The 26390-nt window shown below is 38.8% G+C and overlaps 2 protein-coding genes and 1 long non-coding RNA gene across 6 annotated transcripts in view; 1 reads left to right on the forward strand and 2 right to left on the reverse strand.

Annotated features, from left to right (window-relative positions):
• Window positions 1-615: 615 nt before the first annotated feature.
• On the reverse strand, window positions 616-9836 carry LOC102981795 (zinc finger protein 181). 4 transcript variants are annotated; one of them, XM_024132502.3, is made up of 5 exons: window positions 9627-9836; window positions 8820-8893; window positions 4464-4584; window positions 4142-4237; window positions 616-2849 (listed from the first exon to the last, which is right to left on the reverse strand). In XM_024132502.3, exons 2-5 carry the CDS (start codon window positions 8826-8828, stop codon window positions 1363-1365), a joined length of 1713 nt encoding a protein of 570 aa, XP_023988270.1. In that variant the 5' UTR covers window positions 8829-8893; window positions 9627-9836; the 3' UTR covers window positions 616-1362. The 4 variants fall into 4 exon arrangements, with proteins under 4 accessions (XP_023988270.1, XP_054934936.1, XP_028334150.1 ...); XM_055078961.1 differs by having other exon boundaries at window positions 4142-4240; window positions 9627-9695; XM_028478349.2 differs by lacking the exon at window positions 9627-9836 and adding an exon at window positions 9557-9572 and having other exon boundaries at window positions 4142-4240.
• LOC114484133 (uncharacterized) lies at window positions 9655-11030 on the forward strand. The gene is made up of 2 exons (XM_055079270.1): window positions 9655-9817; window positions 9957-11030. Exons 1-2 carry the CDS (start codon window positions 9655-9657, stop codon window positions 10553-10555), a joined length of 762 nt encoding a protein of 253 aa, XP_054935245.1. The 3' UTR covers window positions 10556-11030.
• Window positions 11031-17098: 6068 nt separating this feature from the next.
• Window positions 17099-26390, reverse strand: part of LOC114484135 (uncharacterized) — a 57278-nt gene continuing 47986 nt past the window's right edge. The window contains exon 4 of the long non-coding RNA XR_003676646.2: window positions 17099-17278. This is a non-coding gene — a long non-coding RNA (uncharacterized lncRNA). The remainder of the gene's footprint in view (window positions 17279-26390) is intronic.

Raw genomic sequence — 26390 nt, forward strand, 5'->3', positions numbered from 1 at the left:
CCCCCTACGGATACCAAAATCTGCAGGTGCTCCAAATCCCTTAAATAAAATGGCATAGTATTTGCTATAACCTAGGCACATCCTCCTGTACACTTTAAATTATCCCTAGGTTACTTATAATACCTAATACAATGTAAATGCCATGTAAATACCATGTAAATAACTGCCTGCAGCCGGCAAGTTCTTTTTAGAACTTTCTGGATAAAAATTTTTTTTTAACATTTTCCAACTGCGAGCGGTTGAATCTGCAGATGCAGAATCTGCAGTTATGGAGGATCACTGTAATTAGGACTCATTCCTTAGGATTTGGATTAAAAAGCACATCCTCTCTGCTCTAATCCCTCATAGTATGTATAGTTTCTTGGCTATGTTCTCATAGCACTTGTAAAAATTAAAATGTGCCAATTAAGCCAACTGGAAAGGACTGTGGATTATCCTTACCAAAATAGCGACATTCTTAGCTCAGAGATCAGGCCATTTTTTTCTAGGTTAGTCTCCCACTGAAGGCTATATAGGAAAGCTGATCCTAATTCTTCAAGAGGAAAGTAGTGGAAAATTTTGCAAGAAATATCAGTGTGTCAGTGAAAGAGTTCAATATATACAAAATGATTTTACTAGAGACCAAAAATTTTATTCACACCATGTTTTACTTCTGTTGCAACTTTAATTTTCAATTATAACATTTACTGGATCCACTGGGTGACTAAATATCTTCACATGCCCATTAGCGAAAGATAATTTCTATGTAGGACTCTTGAGTAAAATGCATGCTGCTACTATAAGATATGCATATTCATTTATAATATGCTTGTTTGCTCTCCTGTAGAATTGTTTACAAATTAGCATCATTGCAAAGAAAGACACATAATTACTAAATCCTTCAGGTTTTTCTAGCATTAATCTTCTGATGTCTAGCAAGCTAAGAGTGCTTAGTTAACACTTTGCTACATTTCTTACATAAGCTTTCTCTCCAGTGTGAGTTCTTTGATGTAAAATGAGGGATGCATTTTAACTGGACTTCCTGCAATTTTTATATTCATATTGCTTCTCTCCTGTGTTTAATGTTTTTTAAGAGATTCATATCACCTAATGTCTTTCCCATACTTGTAACATGTAAAGGGTTTTTCCCCAACGTGGATTTACTTATGTCAATTAAGGGATTAATGCTGGCTAAAGTCTTTCCCACATTTATTGCCTTCATATAGTCTCTCTACAGTGTGAATTGTAATAGACAATAAGGCTTGTATCATTGCTAGAGTTTCCGATATTCATTACATTCATAAGAATTTTCTCCAGTACAGATTTTCCGATTTTGAATCAGGGAGGATCTATGGCTACAGTATATTATGACAAATTCTGCATTTATGCAATTTCTCTCTTATATGATCTTTCACATGTATAGTGATTTATATGGCCTAAAGGCTTTTCCACACTTATTGTACTACTGGGTTTCTCTCCATTATGTACTCTTTGATGGGCAGTAAGATTTGAGCCTTTGCTAAATGCTTTCCCACATTCATTACATTTATATGGCTTTTCTCCAGTATGAATTCTCTGATGTACAGTAAGGTTTGAACTACAGCTGAAGGTCTTCCCACATTTAATACATTCATAGGGTTTCTCTCCAGTATGAATTCTGTGATGTTGAAACAGGGATGCCCTGTGACTGAAGGCTTTCCCACATATACTACATTCATAAGGTTTCAATCTAGTGTGGTTTCTCAAATGCATATTCAGTGATTCAGGCTGGCTGAAGGATTTCCTGCATTTTTGACATTCGAAGGGTTTTTCTTCAGTATGAATACTCTGATGCTGAATAAGAAATGAGAGGCTGCTAAAGACTTTCAGACATTTGTTGCATTCGAATTGTTTCTCTATACTGTGAATTCTTTGATGTCGAGTAAGGTGTGAGCTACAGCAAAAGGCTTTTCCACATTCGCTACATTCATAAGGTTTCTCTCCAGTGTGAATTTTCTGATGGTGAATGAGAGATGACCTGTGAATGAAGGCCTTCCCACATATTTGACATTCATAGAGTTTTTCTTGAGTATGAATTCTCAGATGTTCAATGAGATGTGAAACACGACTAAAAGCCTTTCCACAGTTCATACATTCATATGGTTTCTCTCCAGTGTGAGTGCTTTGATGATTAGTAAGTGATGAGACATGGCTAAAGGCCTTCCCACATTCAATACATTTGTAAGGTTTCTCTCCACTGTGGCTTATTTGATGTCGAGTAAGGGATGAGCCATGGCTAAAAGTCTTCCCACATTCATGACATTCATAGGGTTTCTCTCCTGTATGAATTCTCCAATGGCGATTAAGGATTGATTGTTTCCCAAAGGCTTTCCCACATTCACTACATGTATAGATTTTCTCTCTATTAAAAGTCTGGTGAAGGGTAAGAGATTTGCTTTGGCTGAAGGCTGCCACACTTTCATTAGAATTCAAAAGTTTCTTTCCATCATTGATATTCTCATTTTTTATAACTGAATTTGCTGGTAAGCTCTTCTTAAATATATCACATTTATGTGACTTCCCTTCAGCAGAAATTTTCTGTGGTTCAGAAAGAACAGACTTTAAAGGCAAGATGCTTCTAAACGTATTGCATTTGTAAACACTTTCCCTGGTGGGACTTTCTCTAAAGGTGAGGGTCACTGGTCTGAAATGTTCTACCTGATTTTCACACTTCCCCTCCAACTTCTCTATATAATCCAAGTCCTTGTTAAAATTTGAAAATTCATGACTTTGTTTTATAGTTTTTTCCATTATTACCATTTGGGGAAAATCTTCATCATAAATATCTTCCTTCGTTGATAATTCTTTGCTTTCCCATCTTGATTTCCAATCTGTAATATATCAAGACAGCAAAACACTGCTTTTTCTGAACTTCTTGAAAAGAAACTTCTATGGTAGAAATAGGAGAACTGGATAAAAAATAAAGTCATTCCCCTCTAACCCCCAAGACACATGGCTCTGACAACTCTCATATATTCAATGATTTCTGAACAAAGTTCAAATGCAGCACAGAGAATACAGACAGCTCACAGAGGCAGGAACAGAGTATAATAAGGGAAATGGGTTAATATAGGCAATCAGTTTTGGGGGAAAAAAGGAAACTATCAGAAAGAAAATGCAGAAGGCATTCTGGATCCCAAGCCAACATTTCGTGCCTATACTTATGTGAAAGACTACATTTTATCTCTCACAGCCTTGGTTCTCCAACGTTTGATTAATCTAAATTTGCTACCAGATTAGTATGCCTAATATGAAGAATTTATAGCACTGTGCTAAACAGCTACAATGAAAACAAAATAATCTAAATACTCTTTATGGTTCAGAAAGATTTAAGCTTTGTGAGTTTATGTAGGATCTGTGTGAAATCATATTTATTGACATTAAAAAATACTGTCTGGACTTCCCTGGTTGGCACAGTGGTTAAGAATCCACCTGCCAATGCAGGAGACACAGGTTTGAGCCCTGGTCCGGGAAGATCCCACATGCCGCAGAACAACTAAGCCCTTGCACCACAACTACTGAGCCTGCGCTCTACAGCCCACGAGCCACAGCTACTGAAGCCCGCACGCCCTAGAGCCTGTGCTCCCCAACAAGGGAAGCCACCGCAATGAGAAGCCCGTGCACCGCAACTAGAAAAAGCCCACACGCAGCAATGAAGACCCAACGCAGCCAGAAAAAAAAAAAGAAAATACTGTTCTCAGAAACCTTTTCATATATCCCTTTCTTCCTCTAACATTTATGTTCATATTCTTTGAAGTCCTGCCTTAGGGGAAAAGTGATTTTCCATCTAATTGACAGCTTTTTCAGCCTAAAACCATTTGTATATTTTTCCTTAAGTGGACTCAAAAAGAATAACTGCCTTATTTTCATTTCAAATAAATAACAATTTGAATTATTATGATGCCAAAATCCTCCACTTTTGATGAGATGACATGAGTAATACAGAAAAATAATAATTTAGGATAGAGGAATGGTTGTTTTGAAATCTAAGCTAAGGATCCCTCAATTTTGTTACATTTGGAATCTCTGATGACAGTATCCCTAAAATATACTAAAATACCTTCATACTTTCTACAAGCATCTTTAAACAAAGATCTTCTTTGCCTGATTCACCATGACTTACCTGGAAACAAACTTTTTGACAGCTTTTTCTCCACCATCCAAGGTTCTTTGCCATCCTCCAATAAAGCAATCACGTATGGCTTAGGTATGGAAAGACCTGCTTACAGGAAAAATAGAGAACAAACATTGTTTAAGCTGTGGCCTTCAAAAAAGGGACCAAAGAAAGGTCTGAAGGATGCTCACTGAAACGGGAAGATAAGCTTCAGGCAGGACACAACAGAGCTATACATTTCCTCAGAACATTTACTAAGGAGGATCTCTAGCTATTTGGAGTGGCAGAAGAAAGATCTCCCTCATTGGGGTGAAGGCAGAGATATGCTTACCTAGAGATACCAGGTTCTCATAATTCTGTACCATCACATCCTTGTATAAATTCCTCTGAGCAGGATCTAGCCATCCCCACTCTTCATGAGAGAAGTCTATGGCCACATCACTAAATGTCACCTGAAACAGCAAACACATTTAGGCTGAACCATAGCCCTGGCCTCTTCTGTCACTGGTTAAGGGGTAAAATTACCCTGGGGTGGAAGAAAGGGAAGAAGATTCAGCAGTTGTGACAATGATCAGGAATCTGATCTAAGTTAAGTAATAACTGGATAATTATGTGCTTGGCATTGTTATACAATAAGGATAAGAGATAAATATAAGAGCTCTGCTTCAGGAGAGTAGGGAATAGAATTATAAAATTTTTCAAAATCAGCATTCAACTTCTGGCATATAGTCAAGTGCTTAGCTGTGTTTTTTATAGTTTATGTGCCAGGTAAATAATAGAACATGAATTAAGGTTCAAAAAAAAAGAAGAATCCAATAGGTTCATAATAAAAAGACACCTTTATATTAAAGACAGACACATTCATAACCACATACATAACCAATTTATAGACAAAAACAAAAACATTTATGGTACATAATTAAACCTCATATGCATAATCTATAATTAAAATAATTTGAGACCCCTGGGCAAGAAGACTGAAGCATGGTTTCATGCCATAGGTAGTCATTGAATAGAACCTTAAAGGAAGGGCAAAGAAACAAAAAAAAGAGACACGTTTCAAGGAAAATATTCTAAGAAAATAGATTTCTTCCCAATAGTACTCACTCACAGTATTATTTAAAAGAGCAAAATTTTAGAAAAATTTTTAATGTTTAATAATAGCTTACTGCTTAGTCAAATTAAAATATGTACAAAGTATGCATTTAGAATGTCATTATTATTACTTTTCACTGGTGAAATAGACATTGTTTGGCTATTGTAAATTTTTCACTCCAAGTGTAGATTCAATATTCTGTTACCTTATTTGGATATTTTATTAATACATGTGTTCACTAGTGACACTGGTCTTTGGTTTTAAAGAGGGAATTTACCTTCATCAGGTGTTGGGGAAATAATTAAAAATCAAATTTACCAGGCAGAAAATCCTCTCTACAGTGTAAAAAAAAAACAAAACAGTTTTATTACTGAATAAGCATTAAACCAGACTGTAATGCACTTCACAGGTAATCACTAATGAGATTCCAAGGACAGAAAGAAATTTCACCCTTTTATAAACTCAGGCAGATACAATCCATTATACATGTTTCCAAGTAAATGATAACTTGTCCTTAAGTAAGAGGACTTGACAGCATGATTTGCTACACATAGTTCATCCTAAATTCACCTGGTAATTGGGGTAGTCATCTGTGTTAACTGCCTTTACCCCAAAGAAAAATTTTAAAACTCATATCTTTATGACAAGCAACTAGTTAGAATTTGCAGCCAGGAGTCTAGGCTAAACTCCCATACAGATAGCAAGATAGGGGTGCATCTTCCTTCATGTTTCCATTTTGAAGAGATGGCTCCAAGGCCCTTAAGAAAGACTTTAATGCTTTGCAAAACTGGCAGAAGCTTATTTAGCTTTGAAAAAGATGAACAAGCATCTCAAAGGGACAGGGAAAGGATATACAATTACAGATTTTTCTCAAGGAAACACTCTAAGAAAAGGGAGGGGGAGAAGGTCTCTCTTTCGGCACCAGGGAAAATTCTTTTTTCCACTTGTATTTACACTTAGCCAGGTATTAGGGTTACTCTAGCCTTATCATATGAACTGAGAAAATTTCCATCTTTTCCTGTTTTCCACAGTGGTCTTTTTTTTTTTTCTTTTTTAAGATTTTTTTTTTTTATGTGGACCATTTTTAAAGTCTTTATTGAATTTGTTATAATATTGCTTCTGTTTTATGTTTTGGTTTTTTGGCCGCGAGGCATGTGGGATCTTAGCTCGCTGACCAGGGGTCGAACCCATACCCCCTGCACTGGAAGGTGAAGTTAACCACTGGACTGCCAGGGAAGTCCCCCACAGTGGTCTTTAAATGATTAGCTTTTACAAATCCCAACTGATAAGCCAAATTAAAAAATCAACACTACATTAAATGAATAAAACACTATGTTTTATTCCACCAATGCAAAGATATTTTACATTTTAAGTTTTGATATTAATGATATCATTGTATTAATAGTCTAGAGAAGAAACCCCACATAATCTAATAGATACTCTTTGATCTTTATTTAAATCAGAGTTTCTCAATCTTGGCACTACTGACATTTTAGGCTGGACAGTTCTTTATTGTGTGAGCTGTCCTGTGCATTTTAGGATGTTTAGTAGGATCCCTAGCCTGCACCCTTTAGATTCCAGTAGCAACTCCCCTTAACCACCCCCACCCCCAGTTATAACAACTGAAAATGTCTCTAGACATTATCAAATGTCCCCTATGAGTGGGACTAAGGGGGATAAAGTCGCCCCATTTTGAAAACCACTGCTGTACAAAATTTTTGCACTTCCTTGAAAGACTCTCTTAGGCCTCTCTACCTACACGCAAGGTGTTTTCTCAGTTTGGTATAACTTCACTTCTGCCTCTGCCACCCTGGTACTATGAGACACCCAAACAACTCCAGCCTTACTTCCCCAGGGATGCTTCAACTCTTTCTTCCCCTTCAATTGCCTGAGCAGCCTGGGATGTTAATTCACCTTTGTCCCCAGAACTTAGGATATTAAATAAATACCTTAATTTCTTATGCTTTCTTACTTTTCTACCAGTCCTGTACTGCTCAGTACAGTAGCCACCATATTTGGCTATATAAATTTAAATTAATTAAAATTAAATTTAAATAAAATTAAAAATTCAGCTCCTCAGTCACTCTAGCACTCAATAGTCATATGGCACTGGTGGCTACCATATTGGACAGGACACAAATAGAACACTTCCCCCACTGTAGAAAGTTCTCTTGGACAGTATTGCACGAGATCATGAAATCCTGCATGTCAGCGTACACCCAAACCTATGTAAGAGTCTTCCTAACAGGTACTTCGTTAAGTGTTTAGAAAATGAATCCATGAGTGATTTTGGCAATTAGTTCACTTTAGCTTTTACTTTAAAAAAAAAGTTCTTTCAATTCTAATTATGTAATATTCGCAAGAAACAGACTCTGCCCAACACGCACATCTGCCACTCATACCTTTTCCTGTGCAGGCTTCACTTCCACGCCATGATTCTGTCCCATCATTTTCTCATCACTCCTTCACTCAATAGCTATTTACTAAGCATCTGTGTTATGCCAGATACCACTCTGGACACTGAAGATAAAACAGTCAACAAAAAAGAAAAAAAATCCCTTCCAGTGGGAGGAGACAAACAATGAGTGTATGCATATACTAAACACATAGAGTATCAGCTAGTGAGTGATAGGTGCTATGAAAAACAACACAGTGATGGAGGAGTGGAAGTGACAGTCGAGAGAAGGTGACTGCAATTTTAAATAGGTGTTCAGGGAGGCTTTACCAAGAAAGTAACCCCTTAGCAAAGATACAGAGGTAAGAATGCAAGCTTGTGTATATCCAGGGAAAGAATATTCCAAGTAGATGGTACAGCAAATTCCAAGGCCTGGAGGCAGTAGCCAGTGTGGCTGGAGCTCACAGGGAACAAAGAGACAGAGAAGGAAGATGAGATCAGGGAGGTAATAAGAGAGCCTAACTGTACAAAGCTTTTTATGTCACGACCCAACTCTGACTTCTATTATGAGTTAGGGCCACCAAAGAGTTTTAAGCTGAGGAATGACAGGATATTATATAACAAGAGGATCTCTATGACAGCTGTATTGAGACGAGACTGAAGAGGGTCAAGGGCAGAAGTAGGGAATCCAGCAAGGTGACTACTGCAGTAATATAAGTGGCTTGGACCAGGGTGGCAGTAGTAGTGGCAGTGATGGGGTAACCAATGGTCAGATTGTGTAGATATACTGTGTATATTTTAGATCCAACTAGAATGTCTGAATGTGAGTTACAAGAGAAAGGGAGGTCTCAAGGATGACTCTAAACCTCTCTTGACTTGAACAACTGAAAGGACTGACATACACCATTAATTGAGACCACATGGTAACTTGAACTTTGAATTGTAATTTTTAAAAAAAGTTTTACTCAAGACTCTTCAGAGGCTTCTAGCAGGAAAACTGGTAGAAAACAGGAGCACTGAGAGAAGACAGTACTTTGGAGTTCTGCAGTCTCCATCCTTTGCAATAATGAAAGGAATCACAGATCCAGTCCCTAAAAGGACTCTGTGAGGTGGGAACTGGTAGGAAAGGCAAAGCAGACACTCAAGAGTCCTGATAAATAGGTGTTTCAGGAAGATTTGGGGACATACCAACTTACCTGAAACATGACTGCAATTTCCAAACGTCAACACAGTCCTCTTTCCAGGCTCTCTTCTTATAGAAGGGCAGTGCCTGAGAAGGCAGATCAAGAACAGGAAAAAGCAGTCATGAAAAATCAGGCTTATCTTGCAGCTCTGGACACACCTGCATGAAGAATCACACTGGGAATCACTTTCTAGGGCTCTAACCTTTCCCTAGGCAAGAGGTAACCTGGGAATCACTTTCTGGGGCTCTAACCTTTCCCTAGGCAAGAGGTAACCAGGTGCCATTTGCGTGTAAATCAACTATCATATACATAAGTGACAAACATATAATACAACAGTAATAACACTGTTAAATAAGAGCTCTTTCGATCTTCACCACTATGCATGGTAGGCATTCACATTATTCCAGATTTCTTTTTTTTAACTCTGAGAAAACTGAAACTCGGCGATATTGAAGCAATTTGTTCAAGGTTTACACACTGGATTTTTTTTTTTAAATGTAGATGGCGTTTTCTTTCAGTGCGTACAACGCACACTGGCTCTCCCTTTTCCTTTTCGCAACAGCTCTGAGGTAAGCGCCATCCTTACTCCCCTTTTACAAAGCATGACAGAGGCCCAGAGAAGCTAGGGGCCTGCTTGGGCTCACACCGCGGGGCAGACCCTGGGACCAGCGACGTTGTGGCTGCCATGCCCAGCGCCCGGGTGCCATGAGCCCGAGGCCCGCGGCCGCCCTCCCGGGACCCACACTTGCCTTACTCCTCAGCGGAGCCCGCCGGCACCGAAGCCGGGCGCGGCCGTCCACAGTGGGCACCTCCGCGTACCTAACGCGCCGGCTCGCTGCAGCGGACAATGGCCTCCCGCCTCGCGGGAACTGCGGTGCCCAGAGGCCTCCGCGATTCCAGGACCGAGAATTCCGCTGCAGGGCCGGAGACGACCGCGGGGCGGGCCAACAGCGGAGTCCACGGCCGACTGCACTTCTCAGACTCCTCCGCGTCAGAGACAAAAGTTGCCGGTGCGTCGCATGGTCGCCTCCCGAAAAACCACACTTCCCAGGAGGCTCTGCGACTGCGCGATCTTGGCGCACCGCGAGACCACAGCCTGGGCTGTGTGAGAAATTACACAGCAGGGCTGCTCCACCAGGGACACACGCTAAGTACCAGGAGGACAACAGTCGTTTCTGGCGAACTCTGCTTCCCGGAACCAACGGCAGCCGTCTGCAGGCACTGTGAAGACAAGGCGCCGGAACCGCGAAACTACACTTCCCAGAAAATTATGCGGCCGTGAAACTTCTTTCGGGTCATTCCTCTGCTCGCACAGATGTTGTCCGGCCCGGAGAAGGGCAGCCTTGCTAGTGCGGGACACGAAGTGGCCTCTACCAGTCGAAGGTCTCTTCTCATCCAAAACTTTTCTGCCACGCTGTCCAGCTCGTATAGGTCTTCAGTATTTGGCGCCCACTTGCCCAGGACTGTATTTCCCCAAATGCCGTGTCCGGGCTGTTACATTAGCTGTCCGCGGACCAGTGACACTTCCCGGAAGTTCGAGGGGTCACGTCTTCGCTACGACAGTGACTGCCGCTGTGATGTGCATTACATGTCCTCGAAGGACTCAGGATTATCGGACTCGAGTGAGGGCCCTGAGAACAAAGACCCTCAATCCTGGGAAAAAAACACTCCTCTGGCCCCAGAAGCGCTTCTTAGTCTCTGACTTTGCCCAGCCCACCCACACGGGCCCTGGACAAAGATGTATCTAGGCCAGAGCATTCTACTGTTGTTTGTGTTGTTGCCTTTACTTTCCTTTTAAAATAAGTTAAATTTTACTTATTTTTTAAAAATTATAAATAGTATGAATTTTCTTGCATATGTCAAGTACTTATATGCATAAGATTCACGAGGTAATGCTTCCACCTTGGTATATCTTGTGAGTGTGGTATTCAGTCCCTATAGCAGCAGTGGTTTTTAAAAACATTGTGGCATCAGCTGGATTCCTCTCAAGGCTTAGAGTATGTAACAAGGAAAGATCTGCCAGTGCAAAGTATATTCCCATTTATGTCTTTTTATGTCTTTATTAAACAGTGACATTTTTTTCAAAGTTGTACCAATTTGTACTCCTGCCATAGTTTATAGTTATTTTGGTTGGCAACTGTTAGTGCCAGCACTTGATTTTTGTGAAACTTTCAAATTTTACAAATCTGCTAGGTGTCAAATTATAACTCATTGTGGCTTAAATTTGCACTTCTTTTATTGTTAATAAGATTGAGAATCTTTTCACGTGTCTGTTGGCTTTAGTATTTCCTTCTCTGAGAATTGCACATCTCTTGGTCAATGTTCTTTTAGAACAATGACCTTTTTAATATTAAAATACAAGTTACACAGAAAAATGCAAGATTTTAAAGGGAGAATGCAGAGACTAGGATATTAAAATTTTTCCTCTGAGAACCCCGGGCATTGAACTGGATTCGGTAACCAAATATGTTTTCTACAGTTTTTGCATAATGTTTCTGCATGTGAAATTCTTTGATTTTTCTCCTGCTTGGGATTGTTGAGCGGTTTGAATTTGTGAAGTGGCATCTTCTTGTGCTCAGCAAATTTTTTTTCTCCATACATTGCCTCTTCTCCTCTCCTCTTCTTGTGAACTCCAATTAGCTGTTAGGTAGGTTTTTCCATTCTTCCTCTGTAATTTCCATCTTTCAGTCTCTGTATTGCAATCTGGGTGATTTATTCTTATTTATCTAACATTCATAATTCCCTTTCCAGGGGATTTTTTTTTTAATTTTGAGTTTTTCAAAGATTTTTGTAACATGGTAGGCACAGTTGATTCATAATATGCATTTGATAATACCAATAATTGAGGATCTTATGAACCTTTGTAAATTTATTTTTTAATTTCTTTACTCAGTTTGCTTTGTTTCCTTTTTTGGTTGGTTATCTGTGTGCCACTCAGTCCTTGAAAAGAGATTTTACTGGGCTCCCCAATATCCTTGGATGAAAGGGCCTCTCTTTTCTAGAGATTATATAGTTTTATTTTCAGACAAGATCTGGGATTACTACCACTCTGGAACCACTTTAAACTAAACCCAAGACATAAAGTTCCTGCTCAGTCCTTCCAGAAAATCTTATATAGGAACTCCTCATTGTTGCTGCTTTTCCTCATGAGCTTCTTGGAAGAATTATGAAGCCTTCCCATTATGGTCCTCAGATGTTTGGGACATAAATTAAGTTCATGGGGAAGGGGGGTTAACATTAAAGGACTAGATGTGACTGGGGGCAGAGGTGAGAAGCTATTTCAATAGCTTCTATTTCAGTAGCTATTTATGACCAGTGCTTAAGGAACATTACTTCAAAGCTGAACCCCTAACATGTGAGTGCTCTATGATTTGCATTTTTAACAGAAAGGATAGGGGCACTCTGATGAATAGCAAGACTAAGAAAGAGAAATCCAGGGGCAGGTGGAGTGGGGACTCAGGCATAAGTAAACCAGTTTTAAACAAATATTCCAGTCACTTGAGAAAGAAAATAGGGCCAAGAGAGATCAATAAGGAGACAGGAAAATACTTTACATGCCATACTGAACCCTCCCCGTTCCACTAGCCCTGAGCTGCCTTCGTTCCCTTTTCTATTAGGCAATATTTACAATAAATGATTTTGCTATTGGAATTTATCTGTTCAAGGGCGCATTTTAGAATATGAACTGGGAGGGACTTCCCTGGTGGCACAGTGGTTAAGAATCCGCCTGCCAATGCAGGGGACAAGGGTTCCATCCCTGGTGCGGGAAGATCCCACATGCTGTGGAGCATCTAAGCCCATGTGCCACAACTACTAAGCCTGCGCTCTAGAGCCCATGAGCCACAACTACTGAGCCCACGTGCCACAACTACTGAAGCCCTTGTGCCTAGAGCCCGTGCTCTGCAACAAGAGAAGCCACAGCAATGAGAAGCCTGCACACCACAGCAAAGAGTAGCCCCCACTCACTGCAACTAGAGAAAGCCCGCACGCAGCAATGAAGACCCAATGCAGCCAATAAATAAATAAATAAATAAAATTTATTTTAAAAAAAAGAATATGAACTGGGAGAAGAAAAGGCAGTTCCTGTTGATGCTGAAACTGTTCCAAGACTCAGGGTGATAAAGAAGTTTGGAACTCTAAGCTTCCAGAGATATCAAAAAAAATCATATGTATTTGCCATAGGGAGAAACTCCTGCTGAGACCTCTGGTAGAAATCTTTGTCCTTGTTCCTGGCTCATTCTCCATCTATCACTTTGTAATAAGCCTACACATCCCACTATGGACCAAAGTTTTAAATCCAAGAGCCTAGTCCTAGTTCTCCTGTCACTGGTTTGAAGACCTGTCCATTTCCAATCTGGCCTAAGCCTGACCCTGGAATGCCCAATGTAGAACCTGTGCAGAGCCTCCAACAAGACGTTTGTGTTCTCTCCTTCTGTCCAAGAGGACCTCTGACATCCCACATCTCTGATTATTTATGTGACTAGTATCAGGTAACACCAGACACTTCAGTATGAAGTGTCAGGTGTGCATATGTTTGACCAATAGTATAAAGCCTTTGCTTGATAGGTTGGCTGTGTTCCCTGAGGAAGACTAAGGACAGGTATCAAGGGCACTGTCTGGCTATGATGGAGAGGAGGGTGCCCATCTCACTTCCTTTCCTCCCTCTTAGATTATGGAGGAATGGGAATAAGTCTTGTTTTAGCTCCATAAGAAGGGATTTCACTTAGACCTTAAGCCTGAGAATACCCTCGGAGGCTTACTAGGTAGAGAGCTCAAGTTTTTCCTATTTGTTGATTTTGCATGATTTCTAAAAAAAAAAAAAATGGCTTATGGGAGGTGAAGTCCAATATGTATGTTAGTCTGGGAAAGTATGTGGATGGAAGTAATGTGTCACTGTTCTTTTTACAAAACTTCAATAAACACTATTGCAAAATTTAGAAAAAGAAAATTTTAACTCATTCTATTTACCCATAGAAAGTGACTTATCATGCTAATCTATTGAGAGGAAGGTATCATTTATTTTAAAATACAGATTTACGTGTACGCTCATATTCTTTTTCACTCAATGCATTGTGAATGTCTTACAATACTAGCAACATACAACCTACATTATCATTAGAATGTCCACAGTTCCATATCAGGAATCATAACAGTAATAGATTTAAGTGCCCTCCCCTTGATGAACATTTGCTTTGTGCTCAAGTTTTTACTTAAATTTGTGAAGAGTATCCTTGTACATACATCATTGCATATGTACTTGGTTTTTTTTTTTGTGGTATGCGGGCCTCCCTCTGTTGTGGCCTCTCCCGTTGCGGAGCACAGGCTCCGGACGCGCAGGCTCAGCGGCCATGGCTCACGGGCCCAGCCGCTCCGCGGCATGTGGGATCCTCCCAGACCGGGGCGCGAACCCAGTTCCCCTGCATCGGCAGGCGGACGCGCAACCACTGCGCCACCAGGGAAGCCCCTGTACTTGGTTTTTTTAAGTGGTAATTCCCTAGATTCTATGCTACTGGTCAAAGAATTTACCTGTCTCTAGGCTTCTTTAATACATACCAACAGAGTGCCTCTATGAAGGCTATTCTAGTCTATGTTTCATCCTTAGGAGGAAGTCTGGAGCTTTTTAGAATCTAGTTCCAAGATTTCAGGTAACTGGTGAAGGGATCTACCTGTTTCTAGAACCCCTTTTCAGTGTATTCTCTTCTATCCAAACTGTAGGAGGGAAAGAGTATGTGGGGCTCTGGGCTACCTGTACTGAGTGGGGATTTAGGGCCGCAAACAGAAATAAGGGTGTTTCCTGTGAGCTGCCAGTGGGTCCCTGTCATTTAATAAATGCTCCTGAAGGCAATACTAAAGGCATGAAAGATTCCTCTGGTGCATCTTTTGAGGCCGTAGTGATCTGTACCTACTAAGGGGGACTGAGGCATCTTTTGGTTCAGCACATTCCCTAAGTGGGGAAAAGGACACAAGGACATTGTCAGAAAGAAGTTGAGCATAATGTTCTTCATCAGTGCCCTTGAGAAGCTGCCCTGGTCCAAGTTTTAGAGGACCCCCAGTTTGGTTCCACTGTCAGAGGATCCTGCCAACTTAAACTCAGTCCTATTTCCAGAACCCTCTCTGCCACAACACCATCAGTGTTCAGTGAAGGAGGAATCCCAGTAACATTCTTTTATCTGTCTTATGTCCTCTGTGACAGACATAAAGTTGGTACTCAGTAAATGTTGTATGTACCCTGCTCTGATGGTTAATTTTATGTGTCAACTTGGTTAGGCTATGGTGCCCAGATTTTCGGTCAAACACTAGTCTAGATGTTGCTGTGAAGATATTTTTTAGATGAGATTAACATATAACATTAAATCTGTAGACTTTGAGTAAAGCAGATTCACCCTCTATAATGTGGGTGGGCCTCATCCAACCAGTCAAAGATCCAAGGAGAAAAAGACTGAGATACCCTGAGGAAGAAGGAATTCTGCCTTCAGACTCAAACTGCAACATCAACTCTTCCCTGGGTCTCCAACCTGCTGTCAAGAATTCAGGCTTGCCATCCCCCCCAGTTGTGTAACTCAGTCCATTAAAATAAGTATCTCTGTCTCTGTCTATCTAACTATCTAAGTATCTATCTATCTAATCTACACACACACACACACACACACACACACACACACAGACAAACATGCACACCCCTTATTGGTTCTGTTTTCACTGGAGAATCCTGACAAACACACCTGCCATCTCACTGAGCTTATTCTATGGACTGTCACCATGCTCTACTGATAATTCAAGCTTTACTACTCTGGGTCATCACTAATAGAAAATTCTTTCTTAAGAATAACCTTTATTGACCCCTAGACAATAATATCCATAGGAACACATGTGCTTCCTGCCATTATCCCTTCTCTCTCTTTAATCAACAATTTTTTTCTGTCTTTACTAGATCTTTTCCATCATCTTTCAGATATGCTTAGATATCTAGAATAGTTCACCTTTTAAAAACCCTCTCTTTTCCCAAAACCCCCTCCAGCAAGTACACCACTTCTATTCTCAGTAGAAGAGCTTCTTGGAAACTTTTTCTATGTTAATTTTCTTTAATTTCACTTCACAATCTCTCCATAACTATGTCCTATCAGAGAACATTCCTACTGTTTTCCTGAGACTGCTTTTCTCTAGGTCAAAGTGATCTCCACATTGCTAAATCTGAGTCCCTCTTCTGTCACTATGTTTCTTGACCTGTTAGCATTTGACACAATTGACAACTTCCTCATTCTTCAATCTCTTCTCTTGATTCTAGGACACTACATTTTTCTTAATTTTTATTTTAATGGCTGCTGCTTCTCAGTTTCTTTTGCTTGTTCTTCATCTCTCCTTTGATCTCTAAATGTTAAAGGGACCCAAGACCATATTTGGCCTCCATTTCCACATTTCCTACATATGTTTTCTTTTGCATTTCCATGTGTTTATAACTCATCTTTTAAAAAAAGACTCCCAAGTCTATCTATAACCCAGCCCTGCCTCTCCCTGGAACTCTCTATCCATACATCCAGCTCTTTACCTCCCAGCTCATTTTGGTTGTTCATTGTCAACTCAAACGCCACATGCTTCATGGGGCCCACACAGATGTCTTGATTTTCTCTTTATTCTCCTCCTCTTTCAAGCCCCCACACTTAGCAAATGGAATCGCCATCCACCCACCAGACAAAGCTGAACATCCAGACATTTTCCTGTATCCCTCTTTTGTCCTCACTTACCCTCCCTGCACATTCATTCCAGCAGACAGTGTTGTTTTCAATGCTGCCTCAAAGTGATGGGGCCTCAGCCTTCATTTATTTGCATCCAGTTCTCACCTGAAGCACTGCAAGGACTGCTTAACCAGTCCTGTGCTTTCACGCTTGCATCCATATAGTCCATTCTCTATACAGAAATTAGATGATTTCTAAACTACATAAATAGAATTCCATTTTGTAACATCTTTTAATATCTTCTGATCTCTCAAAGAATATAATCCAAATTCTTTATGTTGGCTTATACAGGCCTACCTGACTTGGCTCTGCCTCCTTCCATGCTTCTCCTTGCTCACAAAGACACACATGTTAATTCAGTGACCTGCTTTCTCTAACTCTCATAAGCCACATTTATGCATCTTTAAGTCTTTAAACAAGGCTTTTGCCTGGAGGCTCCTCCTCATGACCTCACTGCTGTTCTATCTTGTCTTCTAGATCCTTGCTCTATTGTCACCTTCTTAAATGGGTCGTTCCTCACCACTCTCTCTGCAGGTGCCATCTAGTCCCTCTGTATACCATCCTATTTTAATTATTCACCCAACACTCATCAATTTTTGTTACACCTATGGTAATTCACTATGGTTTGTTTATTATTTGTCAGCAAGCACTTGATTGAAACTTACTGAAAGAATACAGGTCTCTTTTCACCAATGCATCTCCTCCAACATGATGATCAGTACTGGGGTATTGAAGGTACTTTATAAGTAAGAAAGGAAGGAAGGGAGGGAGGGAGGAAGGAGAAAGAAAAGGAAGGAAGGAAGGAAGAAAGAAAGGAAAGGAAGGAAGGAAGGAAGGAAGGAAGGAAGAAAGAAAGGAAAGAAAGGAAGAAAGAAAGGCATCTTATATGCTTCTTCATTTTCCAGTCTATCCAATCTTCTCATCCCCCATACCCTAATCTACTTTAAGATTCTATAGATTTGTCTATTCTGGGAATTTCATATAAATGCAATCATTTATTTTCCTTTTGTCCCCACACAGTTGATCCCTTTTACCAATTTTGCCCTTCCTCCCCCTTATGCCTTCTGGTAACCAATACTCTGTTCTCTAAGTATCTATGTATTTGTTTTTGTTTGATTTGGTTTGTTCATTTATTATGTTTTTGTTTATTATTTTTTTTATTCCACATAGGAGTGAAGTCATACAGTATTTGTCTTTCTCTGTCTGACTTATTTCATTTATCATAATACCCTCAAGTTCCATCCATGTTGTCCCAGATGGGAAGATCTCATCTTTTTATGGCTGAGTAGTATGAGTATTCCATTGTGTATGTGTATCTCACATCTTCATTATCCATTCATCCTTTGATGGGCACTTAGGTTGTTTCCAGTCTTGGCTATTGTAAATAATGCTGCAATGAATGTGGGGGGTTGCATATCTTTTTTGATTAGTGTTCTCACATTCTTTGGATAAATACCCATAAGTGACATAGATGGTTCATATGGTAGTATTCTTAATTTTTTCTGAGGAATTTCCATACTGTTTTCTATAGTGGCTGCACCAATTTACATTTCTACAAACAGTGCAGAAGGGTTGCCTTTTCTCCACATTCTCTCCAATACTTGTCATTTCTTGTCTTTTTGGTAATAGCCATCCTGACAGATGTGAGGTGACATCTCATTGTGGTTTTGATTTGCATTTCCCTGGTGATTAGCGATGCTGAGCATCTTTTCATGTGCCTGTTGGCCATCTGTATGTCTTCGTTGGAAAAATGTCAGATCAACTCGTCTGCCCATTTTTTGAGTTGTTTGTTTTTGTTATTGTTGTTGTTTTTGAGTTATATGAGTTATTTATATATTTTGGATATTAACCTCTTATTGGATATATCATTTGCAAGTATCTCCTCTCATTTGGTAGGTTGTCTTTTAGTTTTATTGATGGCTTCTTTGCTGTGAGAAAGGTTTTTAGTTTGATGTAGTCTCAACTGTTTATTTTTTTGCTTTTATTTCCCTTGCCTGAGGAAACATATACAAAAAATATTGCTAAGACCAATGTAAAAAAGCATATTGCCTATGTTTTCTTCTAGAAATTTTATGGTTTCAGGTCTTACATTCAAGTCTTTAATCCATGTTGAATTTATTTTTTATATGGTGTGAGAAAGTAGTCCAATTTGATTCTTTTGCATGTAGCTGTCCAGTTTTCCTAACACCACTCATTGAAGAGTCTATCTTTCCCCCATTTTATATTCCTGCCTCCTTTGTCATTCATTAATTGCCCTTATAAGTATGGGTTCATTTCCAGGCTCTCTATCTTGTTTCATTGATCTCTGTGTCTGTTTTTGTGCCAGTATCATACTGTTTAGATTACTGTAGTTCTGTGGTATAGTTTGATATCAGAAAGCTTGATACCTCCAGCTTTGTGAGTTCTTTTGTGTTTCCATACAAATTTCATTTTTAAAAATATTTATTTATTTATTTATTTGGTTGCATGGGGTCTTAGTTGCATCTCCAGGGCTCCGTAGTTGAGGCTCACCAGCTCCTTAGTTGTGGCATGTGGGCTCCTTAGTTGTGGCATGCAAACTCTTAGTTGTTAACGGCATGGATGTGGGATCTAGTTCCCTGACCAGGGATTGAACCCAGACCCTCTGCATTGTGAGCACAGAGTCTTAACCGCTGTGCCACCAGGGAAGTCCCCATACAAATTTTAGACTACTTTGTTCTAGTTCTGTGAAAAATGCCATTGGTATTTTGATAGGGATTGCATTATATCTGTATATTGCCTTGGGTAGTATGGAAATTTTAACAATATTAATTCTTCCAATCCATGAGCACAATATATCTTTCCATATGCATTGTCAACCTAAACTTCTTTCATCGGTGTCTTATTGTTTTCTGAGTACATGTATTTTACCTCCTTAGCTAGATTTATTCCCAGGTATTTTATTCTTTTTGATGTGATTGTGAATGGGACTGTTGTTTAAAATTTCTCTTTCTGATAGTTCATTATCAGTATATTGAAACGCAACAGATTTCTATATATTAATTTTGTGTCCTGCAACTTTACCAAATTAATTGAGGAGTACTAGTAGTTTTCTGGTGGCATATTTAGGATTTTCTATGTATTGTGTAGTATTGTGTCATCTGCAGACAGTGACAATTTTACTTCTTCGTTTTCAATTTGGATGCATTTTATTTATTTTTCTTGTCTGACTGTTATGGCTAGAAATTTCAATACTGTGTTGAATAAAAGTGGTGAGAGTGGGCATCCTTGTCTTGTTCCAGGTCTTAGAGGAAATGCTTTCAGCTTTTCACCATTGAGTATGATGTTAGCTGTGGACTTTTCATATATGGCCTTTCTAATGTCGAGGTATGTTCCCTCTATGCCCACTTTGTTGAGAGTTTTTATCATAAATTGATGTTGAATTTTGTCAAAAGCTTTTTTTGCATCTACTGAGATGATCATATGGTTTTTATTTTCAGTCTGCTAATGTGTTTTATCACATTGATTGATATGTGGATGTCGAACCATCCTTGCATCCCTGGGATAAAGCCCAGTGATCATGGTGTACGATCCTTTAATATACTGTTGGATTCCGTTTGCTAATATTTTGTGGAGGATTTTTGCATATGTGTTCATCAATGATATTGGCCTATAATTTTCTTTTTTTGTGATACCTTTGTCTAGTTTTGATATCAGGGTGATGCTGGTGTCATAGAAGGAGTTTGGGAGTGTTCCACCCTCTGAAATTTTTTGGAATAGTTTGAGAAGGATAGGTGTTGACTGTCTTCTAAATTTTTGGTAGAATTCAACTGTGAAGCCATCTGGACCTGAACTTTTGTTTGTTGGGAGTTGTTTTATTACTGATTCAATCTCATTACTGGTAATTGGTTCTTTCATATTTTCTATTTCTTCCTGATTCAGTCTTGGTAGAGTGTAGATTTGTAGGAATTTGTCCATTTCTTCTAGGTTATCCATATTATTGGCATATAATTTTAGTATCTAAATATATAAATGTATATAAATGTAGTAATATCTTATGATCCTTTGTATTTCTGTGGTATCATTTGTAACTTCTTTTTCACTTCGGATTTCATTTATTTGTGCCCTCTCTCATTTTTTCTTGATGATACTGGCTAAGGGTTTACCATTTTTGTTATCTTTTCAAAGAATCAGCTCTTAGTTACAATGATGTATTCTATTGTGGGTTTTTTAGTCCCTATTTCATTTATTTCTGCTCTGAGAGGTATGATTTCTTTCCTTCTTTAACTTTGTGTTTTGTTTGTTCTTCTTTTTCTAATTCCACTAGGTGTAAGGTTAGGTGGTTTATTTGAGATTTTTCTTGTATCCTGATGTAAGTTTGTGTCATTATAAACTTCCCTCTTGGAACTCCTTTTGCTGTGTCTCATAGATTTTGTGTTGTGTTTTCATTTTCTTTGTCTCCAGGTATATTTTTAGTTCCTTTTTGATTTCTTCAGTGACCCATAGGTTGTTAGTAGCATACTTTTTAGCCTCCATGTGTTTGTGGGTTTTGCAGGGGTTTTTTAGCTAGAGTTGATTTCTAGTCTCATAGCATTGTGGTCAGAAAAGATGCTTGATATGATTTAAGTTTTCTTAAATGTACCAATGCTTGTTTTGTGGCCTAGAATGTGATCTACCCTAGAGAATGTTCCATGGGCACTTGAAAAGAATTTATATTCTGTTGCTTTTGGATGGAATGTTCTCCATATAGCTATTACATTCACCTGATCTAACATGTCATTTAAGGCCAGTGTTTCCTTACTGATTTTCTGTCTGGGTGATCTGTCCATTGATATAAGTGGGGTGTTAAAGTCCCCTACTAGTATTGTGTTACTGTTGATTTCTCCCCTTATGTCTGTTAATATTTGCTTTATGTATTTGGATGCCCCTATGTTGTGTGAATATATATTTATAATTGTTATGGCTTCTTCTTGGATTGATCCCTTGATCATTATGTAATATCCTCTTTGTCTTTGTATAGTCTTTGTTTTAAAGTCTATTTTATCTGATATAAGTATTGCTACCCTGGCTTTCTTTTAATTTCCATTTGCATGGAATACCTTTTTCTATGCCCTTTCAGTCTGTGTGTGTCTGAGGTCTGAAGTGAGTCTCTTTTTGGCAGCTTATATACGGGTCATGCAGCCAGTCTATATCTTTTGATGGGGACATTTAGTCCATTTACATTTAAAGTAGTTATTGATAGGTATGTACTTATTACCATTTTATTAATTGTTTTTTGGGTTCTTTTCGCAGTTATTTTTGTTCCTTTCTTCTTCATTCTCTTCCCTTGTGCTTTAATGACCATCTTTAGTGTTATGTTTGAATTCCTTTCTTTTTTCTGTATGTATTACCTATTATAGATTTTTGGCTTGTGGTTACTGTGATGTTTACATATAACAATTTATATCTGTATCTTTATCTATAACTAGATAGCAATATAGATATATAATTATTTTAAGTTGCTGATGTCTTAAGTTCAAAGGTACTTTAACAAACCTGCATTTTTACTCTCCCCACCACTTTTAATGTTTTGACATCATATTTTACATCTTTTTGTTTTTTTGTATCCCTTAACTACTTATTGTGGATATAGATTATTTTACTACTTTTGTCTTTAACCTTCCTACTAGCTTTATAAGTGGTTGATTTACTACCTTTTCTATATGTTTGCCTTTACAATGAGATTTTTCCTTTTATTATTTTCATGTTTCTAGTTGTGGCCATTTCTTTTTTAGTTAGAGAAGTCCGTTTAACATTTCTTGTAAAGCTGGTTTGGTGGTGCTGAACACTTTTAGCATTTGCTTCTCTGTAAAACTTTTGATCTTTCCATCAAATATGAATGAAATCCTTGCTGGGCAGAGTATTCTTGATTGTAGGTTTTCCCCTTTCATCATTTTAACTATATCATGCCATTCTCTTCTGGTCTGCACAATTTCTGCTGAAAAGTCAGATGTTAGCATTATGGGAGTTCCCTGTATGTAACTTGTTGCTTTTCCCTTACTGCTTTTAATATTCTATCTTTATCTTTAATTTTTGCCATTTTAGTTACAGTGTGTCTTGGTTTGGTCCTCTTTGGGTTGATCCTTTTTGGGACTCTCTGTGCTACCTGGACCTGGATGTCTGTTTCTTTTCCCAGGTTAGGGAAGTTTTCGACTATGATATCTTCACATATGTTCTATGCCCCTTTCTCTCTCTCTTCTCCTTCTGGGACCCCTATAATGAGAACGTTAGTATGCTTGATGTTGTTCAAGAGGTCTCTTAAATTGTCCTCATTTCTTTTTATTCTCTTTTCTTTTTCTGTTCAGCTTCAGTAATTTCCACTACTCTGTCTTCCAGCTCACTGATCCATTCCTCTGTATCATTTAATCTAATGTTTATTCCTTCTAGTGTATTTTTCATATCAGTTATTGTATTCTTCATCTCTGCTTGGTTCTTATTTATATTTTCTAACTCTTTGTTAAAACCTTCTAACTTCTCACTCTGTTCATCCAACCTTTTCCCAAGTTCTGTTTTTTTTTTTTTTTTTTTTGCAGTATGTGGGCCTCTCACTGCTGTGGCCTCTCCCATTGCGGAGCACAGACTCCGGACGCACAGGCTTAGCGACCATGGCTCACGGGCCCAGCCGCTCCGCGGCACGTGGGACCCTCCCAGACCGGGGCACGAACCCGCGTCCCCTGCATTGGCAGGCAGACTCTCAACCACTGTGCCACCAGGGAAGCCCTCCCAAGTTCTTTAAACGTATTTACCATCATTACCTTGAACTCTCTATGGGGTAGATTGCCTATCTCCACTTCTTCTTCTAGGGTTTTATGTTGTTCCTTCTATCATTTTGCTTTTTGTTTTCTACATAACTTAAAGAAAACAAAGATGTAGCTCTTTTATCCCTAATTTCCTGCATTACTGTATTCTTTTGTGTTTGGTCTATTTTTTGTAGTGAAACATCTAAATTCTTTTCTCATTTTCTGTTGTATATATTTTATAGCTGTTTCTTTGTGGTTACCATGGGACTACATTTAACATACTAAAGTCATTACATTCTAATTTGAATTTATCCAGCTTAACCAATAACATACAAAAACTCTGCTGTTTTACAACTCCATCCCCAACCCTGGTGTTTGATATCATAAAATTATATCTTTTACATTGTGTGACTAAAAATATAAACTAATAATTCTTTAAAGTGCATTAGTATCTTAAAATATGTAGAATACAAAATGCAGAGTTACAAACCAAAGTTACAATAGTACTAGTTTTAGACTAATAATTTTAAAAAGTAATGTAGAAATCAAAAAGTGGAGTTAGAAACTGGTGTTACAATAATACTAGATTTTATAATTTCCCATGTATTTACCTTTATTGAGATCTTTACTCCTTCATGTGGCTTCAAGTTACTGTGTAGTTTCCCTTTATTTCAGGACTGCAGGACTCCCTTGAGCATTTCACACAGGACAGCTTTAGTGGTAACAAACTCCCATGGCTTTTATTTATGTAGGAATGTCTTAATTTCTTGGCTCTAAGTTTTGCCAAATAGAGGATTCTTGGTTGATGGTGTGGGTGTTTGTTTTGTTGTTGGTGGTGGTTTGTTTTAGCATTTTAATGTTTTGGCCCACTGCCTCCTGGCCCTCAAAGTTTCTAATGAGAAATAGGCTGATGATATTAATGTTGATCCCTTGCATGTGATAAGTTGCTACTCTCTTGCTACTTTCAAAACTCTCTTTTGTCTTTGTCTTTCAAAATTTGATTATATTGTGTCTTCTAATGGGTCTCCTTGCAGTCATCTTACTTGGAGTTTGTTGAACTTCTGAGATATTTATAATTATGCCTCTCATCAAATTAGGAAAGATTTCAGCCACTGTTTCTTCAGATATTCTCTCTACCCCTTTCTCTCTCTCCTTTTCTGGGAGTCCTGTAATGTGTGTTAGTCTTCTATATGGTATCTGGCAGTTCTCTTTGGCTCTGTTCTTTGTCTCTCTTTTTTAAAATTTTGTTGTTGTTGAACACTGGACATTTAAATCTAATAATGTGGTAATTCTGGAAATCAGACTCTCCCCTTTTTCCAGGGCTTGCTATTTTTGCTTATTTTATTTTGATTTTGTAGGCTAACTCTGTGGGAAGCATCACCTGAGGTTTAAACTTTCAGTCTTCTCAGGTGTTTTCTGGGCCTGCACCTTTCCCTCATCACTTTTTAATTTTTCTCATATTTGCAAGTTGCTTTTCACTGTCCTAGTCCTTGATTTCTAGCTCCCAAAGTGGGAAAATGAGAAAACTGAAGGGAGGAAAAAAGGGTTCTAGCCCTTTAAATCCTCCCAGAAGTCACATCAGCCAGAGTGGGAGGGGCTCAACTATGAGGGGAGGTGCAAGAACAATGCACCTCCCAGACCTCAGTTGTCTGCTCCTCTCTAATCAAGAACAGAAATCAAAGAACAGATCCCTGATGTTTCGAGGATAGGGTTCTTTTTGCCCTGGTTCGCACATGCTATACATAGCTTGCTCCAGGAACACATGCACAGTCGTCTGTCACAGGGCTGGAGGTGGAGGACTGGTAGCTGCTACTGTGCTAAGGGCTGAAATTGACTAACATTAACCACAATTTACTGCCCAAGTCTTCTTATGGAATTTGACTGCAGTAGACTACAGAGTTCCAAAATACTTACATTAGACAGATTCTGCTGAAATTGCTGTCTATGTGAGGAGAGAAAATCCTGGTGCTTCCTACTCTATCTACACCTACATAAGCTCTTTTTAAAAACAGCATCATTAATTCATATTTTCTACTTGAAAAATTATTCTCCTTTACTCCCTGACTCAACATTTGTTCCACCACCTTCTTGGCACCCTCACCTTCTCTCCTTTTTCCCATTTTGTCTACCATGTTTTACATACTATTTAATTTAGTATTTCTTTTCTTTTTTCATTTTTCCTGCCTGTCGTTCTCAAATGGAATGTACGTATCATGAGGGCAGGTTTCTTTGTGTCTCTTCTTTCCTTTGTCTCCCATACACTGATGATAGTGCCAAAAAATCCATTATTTGCTCACTGAACATTGGTTAGAGCAGTGAATAAACATGACAACAACCCCCCTTCCTGTTCATTTTCACCGTTCTGGAATATCCTTCCAAATGTCCTCTTTTACCACTTTCTTCTAGTGGGTTTTGCCTCAGTGTGTTAAGAATAAAAAAGGCACACGTTTTGAAGAGAAATCCTCAAGTGTGGCAAAACTTGTAGGATAGCACAGGCTATTACTTCTCATACTATTACTCCTCAGACTTCAGTTTCTTATGCTCAAAGTTCCTTAAGATGTTAACTTTTTTCACTTCTCACAGTGTGCTTTCCCAGGGGTATTTCTGCCACTATCTTTGAATGAATTCTTAATTATTATTAATGACTTTCAGGAATTTAAATAATTTACAAGTGTGTTTCAGTGATACTCTCACTCTGCATGCAATTACTACTGTTTGTGAAATTACAGGTGAAGCGATAATCACTTCTTAGTAAGGAATTGAGACCCTGAAGTCACAAATATTTGTCTCAGGTTTCAGAGGCCCCTTTGGCACACTTGCAGGGGTTGTGACAGCTTCTTTCCTGGCAGGAAATGACATTTTGTAAGTGGCTTTCCTTTCCAGATTCCTAAAAGAAATTGAATGTGTTTTAGGATGTGGATTAGGAAACAGCATCTGGATAAAATAATGTTGCTTGCTGGGTTGGACACATCACTGATTATACCAACAGGACAGACGTTTTCTGAGGCAACCAGAGGCAGAGTGCCACCCATGTTCACCAGCTTCAGAGCCTCTGAAAGTCCTCCCCTCCCCTCCATCTTTCCATCCCTGCTGGAGACTTTTCTCACTTATCC

Source organism: Physeter macrocephalus, chromosome 17, assembly GCF_002837175.3.
Source record: "Physeter macrocephalus isolate SW-GA chromosome 17, ASM283717v5, whole genome shotgun sequence".
NCBI lineage: Eukaryota > Metazoa > Chordata > Mammalia > Artiodactyla > Physeteridae > Physeter > Physeter macrocephalus.

Bases quoted from the DNA above. Each gene is read 5' to 3' on its own strand.
- LOC102981795 (XM_055078961.1), bottom strand. The intron at 4,241-4,463 runs GTAAGCATATCT...TTTTCCTGTAAG, and splicing joins TGAGAACCTGGTATCTCTAG to CAGGTCTTTCCATACCTAAG. The intron at 2,850-4,141 runs GTAAGTCATGGT...GATATATTACAG, and splicing joins GTCAAAAAGTTTGTTTCCAG to ATTGGAAATCAAGATGGGAA.
- LOC114484133 (XM_055079270.1), top strand. From the start codon at position 9,655: ATGGCCTCCCGCCTCGCGGGAACTGCGGTGCCCAGAGGCCTCCGCGAT. The intron at 9,818-9,956 runs GTGCGTCGCATG...GGGACACACGCT, and splicing joins GTCAGAGACAAAAGTTGCCG to AAGTACCAGGAGGACAACAG.